This window comes from Carex rostrata, chromosome 29 (assembly GCF_964058835.1).
Source record: "Carex rostrata chromosome 29, lpCarRost1.2, whole genome shotgun sequence".
NCBI lineage: Eukaryota > Viridiplantae > Streptophyta > Magnoliopsida > Poales > Cyperaceae > Carex > Carex rostrata.
Genome location: NC_135946.1, coordinates 4,648,180 through 4,652,297, shown reverse-complemented (window position 1 = coordinate 4,652,297; position 4,118 = coordinate 4,648,180). Strand labels below are relative to the sequence as shown.

Here is a 4,118-nt window from a genome sequence, read left to right as displayed (position 1 = left end):
GAAGGAGATAGAAGAGAAAAATGAAAATTAGTATTTGTAATAAGAAAGAAAGATTACAAGTGGAGCACAGAAGTGGAGATTACAAGGAAGAGATAAATTATGACATGAGAGGGAGTAGGAGAAGATATGGTGAACCAACCATTGTCAGGACAAATAATTAGTACATTCAATTGAAATCATAACATTGTAATTCAAAGTTACAAAGATGCGATAGAAAAAACAAAGTTCCCAATATTTTGCACTTCTTTAAATATTTGGAACTAGGTCTTTTTGAAAAAGACCACCAAGCCTGTAGCGAAGCATTAATAGGGGCCAATCACCGATGATCTTGGAGAGGAGTGGAAGAATGGTGCAGAGTACTAGTATAGGAATTGCAAGCCATAAGTTTTTGGGGGCTATCACTGTGAACAAACCGGTACCAAAAGCAATTGCAGTAGCCCCATAGGCACACCACATTAGTGCCCTTGTTGTTTTCCTGTAATTGAGTAGGAAATCCAAGTCCTCCCATGTGGCCAAAATGCAGAGAAATGCGACTGCAAGGGAAGAACACATGGCTATGGTGTCAGAGATGAGGAACACCTGAAAAGCTGCTTTCCTTGCAAAAAGAGGTTGTCCGGCATTAGAGGAATCAGAACTGAATCCTCCTGGCAATGTAAAAGCAGCAGCAAAAGTGATAGTAGCAAGGAGGGCAGCGACCAAAGATGTGTTAGAAGTGTACTTTCTTGTAAGTGACTGGACCTTCTCTCTTGCTTGCATCTGGATCTTCATTTTTGTATTATCTCTTATTACGTAATTCCATCCGGAGGGAATTACATTTGATAACAACGTGAACGACTCATTCTGTGACAGCAAATAAAAATACGATAAAATATATACATAATCTTTCTTGACCTTATATAAAATAAAAATAAAAATTGAGTAGGTGTTTCTAAGTTCACCAATCCTTTGTGAATTCTAAAGCTAATGGAGTTTGCTTCAAACGACGAATCCAAACAGTTGAAATCCTTCTACCAAACAAGTGATTCATCTACATGTGTAAATTTTGAAGTTTCGAATTATTTTAATATAATGTCAAGTGGTCAAAATTAAAATGGTTTATAAATTAATTTTAATGCATTTATTTTTTGGACATCTTTTGAACACTTGACTTTATACAAAATTAATTTAAAATATTTTACATGTAGATGCATCACTCATAAGATAGAAGGATTTCAATGACTTGAATTTGTCATTTGAAGTCAATCTGATAGATTTTAGAATTGAGTCCACAAAAGAACTTGGTAAACTTAGGAACACCCAAGTTCTACTAAAACTGTATGGAATTAACGAATTGTATAAAATTAAATAAGTATTGTGTGTAATAGCAATGAAAATTTAAATAACTTACCCACTTCAAAGTCTTCCATAAGTTTTTCTTTCCATTGACTATGTCAACTGCATGCTTGTTCTTAACATTAATAGCAGTATAATCCTGTCCTGCATGGGTTAGTAAAGAACGAAGGAGCTTTGGGTCGCACTCGTCAGCAGCTCGATGAAGGGGAAGATCGCCATTATTGTTGGTTTGGTTAATAAACCTATGCAGCTGCGGTGTTCTTAGTATGTTGTCAATTGAATGTGGTTTCTTAAAGAAAATAGCATTGTGGAGAGCACTATCCCCTTTTTCGTCGGGAGTATACACAGAATCAGGGCAAGTGCTCATGATCTCTTTGGCAATTGGCAGATAGCCATGTTCCACTGCCGTATTAAATGGAGTATTTCGTGTTGGTTCATACTCAATATATGCTAAATTAGGATCATATTCTAAGAATATCTTGACCGACATGAGTTTGTTTTCAAGTACAGCTCTGTGCATCGGATTGATTCTATGTTTGTCTTCACGGTATGCTAGTTGGGACCGTCCTTCCAACAGTTGCTTAACTATATCTGACAATACATGTCACGATAAAATTAGAACATTTACTAAGACTACTAAAATCTATTAGAACATTTTTTTTTAACCTAGATGTAAGTGGTTCAAAAGATATCGACTAAATCAGATTTCTTTTGCCAAAACTTGTTTGTCTTAAAGACAAATAGAAAAAAATGATAAGAAAGAATTTGTCAATAATTTAAATTCTAATAAATAGCAGTACTCAAATAATCCACTAATATAATATAATAAAAAAATTCAAATACATCATAGAGTTAATTTTAAATTAAAAGAGACATAGAAAACACAAAATATTTAAGATATAGTAACTTTTAAATAATTCGGCTTAAAAATAAATTTCACTCCTTCAAAGAAAAAGTAATTTTATAAAATATCTAAACAAATATTATATCAGAGTTCACGGTGAACCAATAACCGATAGTATATCTAAACAAAATAAAATGTATAGTGCATAGTGCTTATGCACCAAGTTCACTCAAACGTTTTAGTTAAAAAGTTCCCTTCTGCTTTCTTTCTTCTCCCCATTTCCCCATTGGGTTAGTTCAAAAGCCAAAATAAATACATACATAAGACTTAAGTACTACAACAGAATGTGAAAAACAACATGCACAGATTGGACTTATAAGTAATGAACCTGGGTGATCGAATCTCACTGCAGCATGCATAGCTGATTCATTATCTGGGCCAAAAACTGCGGAAGATGGGATTTGTACCAATCGCTCTATAACTCTAGAATATCCTCTGCGGGCTGCCATATACATGGGCGATTCGCCAGTATTGTTAACTTGCTCGGACAATCGTGGCTCTATCTCCAATAGCTGCAGTGCCAAATTTTCAAAGCCATTTCTCATGGCATGATGCAACGCATTTTCGTTGCGCCTATCAGCCTTCAAGAGCATGCGGTTGAATGGCCTTCCTTCCTCCAAATCATTATGCGGCATATACTGTGATGCAGCAGTGATGATGTCAGAAGCCAATGAAGGGTTAGGTGCCATCAGAGCAGCTATCAGTGGGGTCTCACCATCAATGTTGGTGCCGGAGAAGAGGTTAGGGTGTCGGGACCAGGCCTCCCTTGCAAACTCGTGATGGCCGAGCATGGCGGAAATGTGAAGGCAATTGTTTTTGTGCGGAGTGGTAGAGAGAAGGATATCAGGGTTGGTATCAAACAGGTTGATGCAGAGGCTGACATCACCTTCAGAGCATGCCTTGAGGAGCTGTCGTAGTAGTTGTGGGTCTATTGGGATAACAGGTGGGCTGGAAGAGGAAGCTATGGTAGCTGAATTGGTCATTCTTTGAGAGCATGCAATAATGAGGAGAAAGCATGCATTGAGAAGCTGTTGTAGTCGTTGTGGGTCCATTGGGATAACAGGTGGGCTGGAAGAGGAAGCTATGGTAGCTGAATTGATCATTCTTTCAGAGCATGCATTAATGAGGAGAAAGCATGAATTGAGGAGCTGTCGTAGTAGTCGTGGGTCTATTGGGATGACAGGTGGGTTGGGAGAGGAAGCTGAGCTATCGGAATCGCTCATGCTTTCTTGATTGCTTAGTTAGTCGCCTTAATTTGGGTATTGATCTTGAGAAAATAAGATAGATTTATATAATTAACTCGACAAGTTAAGAAACCACTTTGGCTGAATAGCTGATGGTTGCTTGTTTGCTTAGTTGCCTTAAATAGAGTACTTCCCAGTGAAAGATATAAAATAAAGATTTATACAACTTGACAAGTTAAGAATATTGACTCGCATGAGATTGACAGTGGGCACAATCATTACATGCATACCTTAAAGGGAAATATGGACTTGAAAGCAACAAGGAAGGTATAGCAACCGACATTTGAACCAATGAGACTTTTTTGTATAGCAACCGACTCACTGATTCAAAACTAGTTTGGATCGGTAAAATTAATCGGTATAATTTTTTGACTCTATTTAATAATAAATATATGATTCATCCACTTCAAAAAGTAATGGACACATCCATTTGCAATTAATTGGAGGTTGTTAGAACAATTTTAGAATAATGCTTGTGTTCTGGAGTTCCATAAATTTATCACATGATCAACATAACTTATATTTGGATATATACCCTTTAAGTAGGGTTCTTTTTGCAAAATTAAAAGAAGAATTAATTAGTATCCCGTCCTAAACAATTTTTTTCATAATTTTCTACATAGCAATAAAACATCTTC

General features: G+C 36.4%; 1 protein-coding gene across 1 annotated transcript; it reads right to left on the bottom strand.

Annotated features, from left to right (window-relative positions):
* Positions 1 to 246: 246 nt before the first annotated feature.
* LOC144546185 (protein ACCELERATED CELL DEATH 6-like) lies at positions 247 to 3,459 on the bottom strand. The gene is made up of 3 exons (XM_078294708.1): positions 2,565 to 3,459; positions 1,388 to 1,923; positions 247 to 840 (listed from the first exon to the last, which is right to left on the bottom strand). Exons 1-3 carry the CDS (start codon positions 3,457 to 3,459, stop codon positions 247 to 249), a joined length of 2,025 nt encoding a protein of 674 aa, XP_078150834.1.
* Between the last annotated feature and the right edge of the window lie 659 nt (positions 3,460 to 4,118).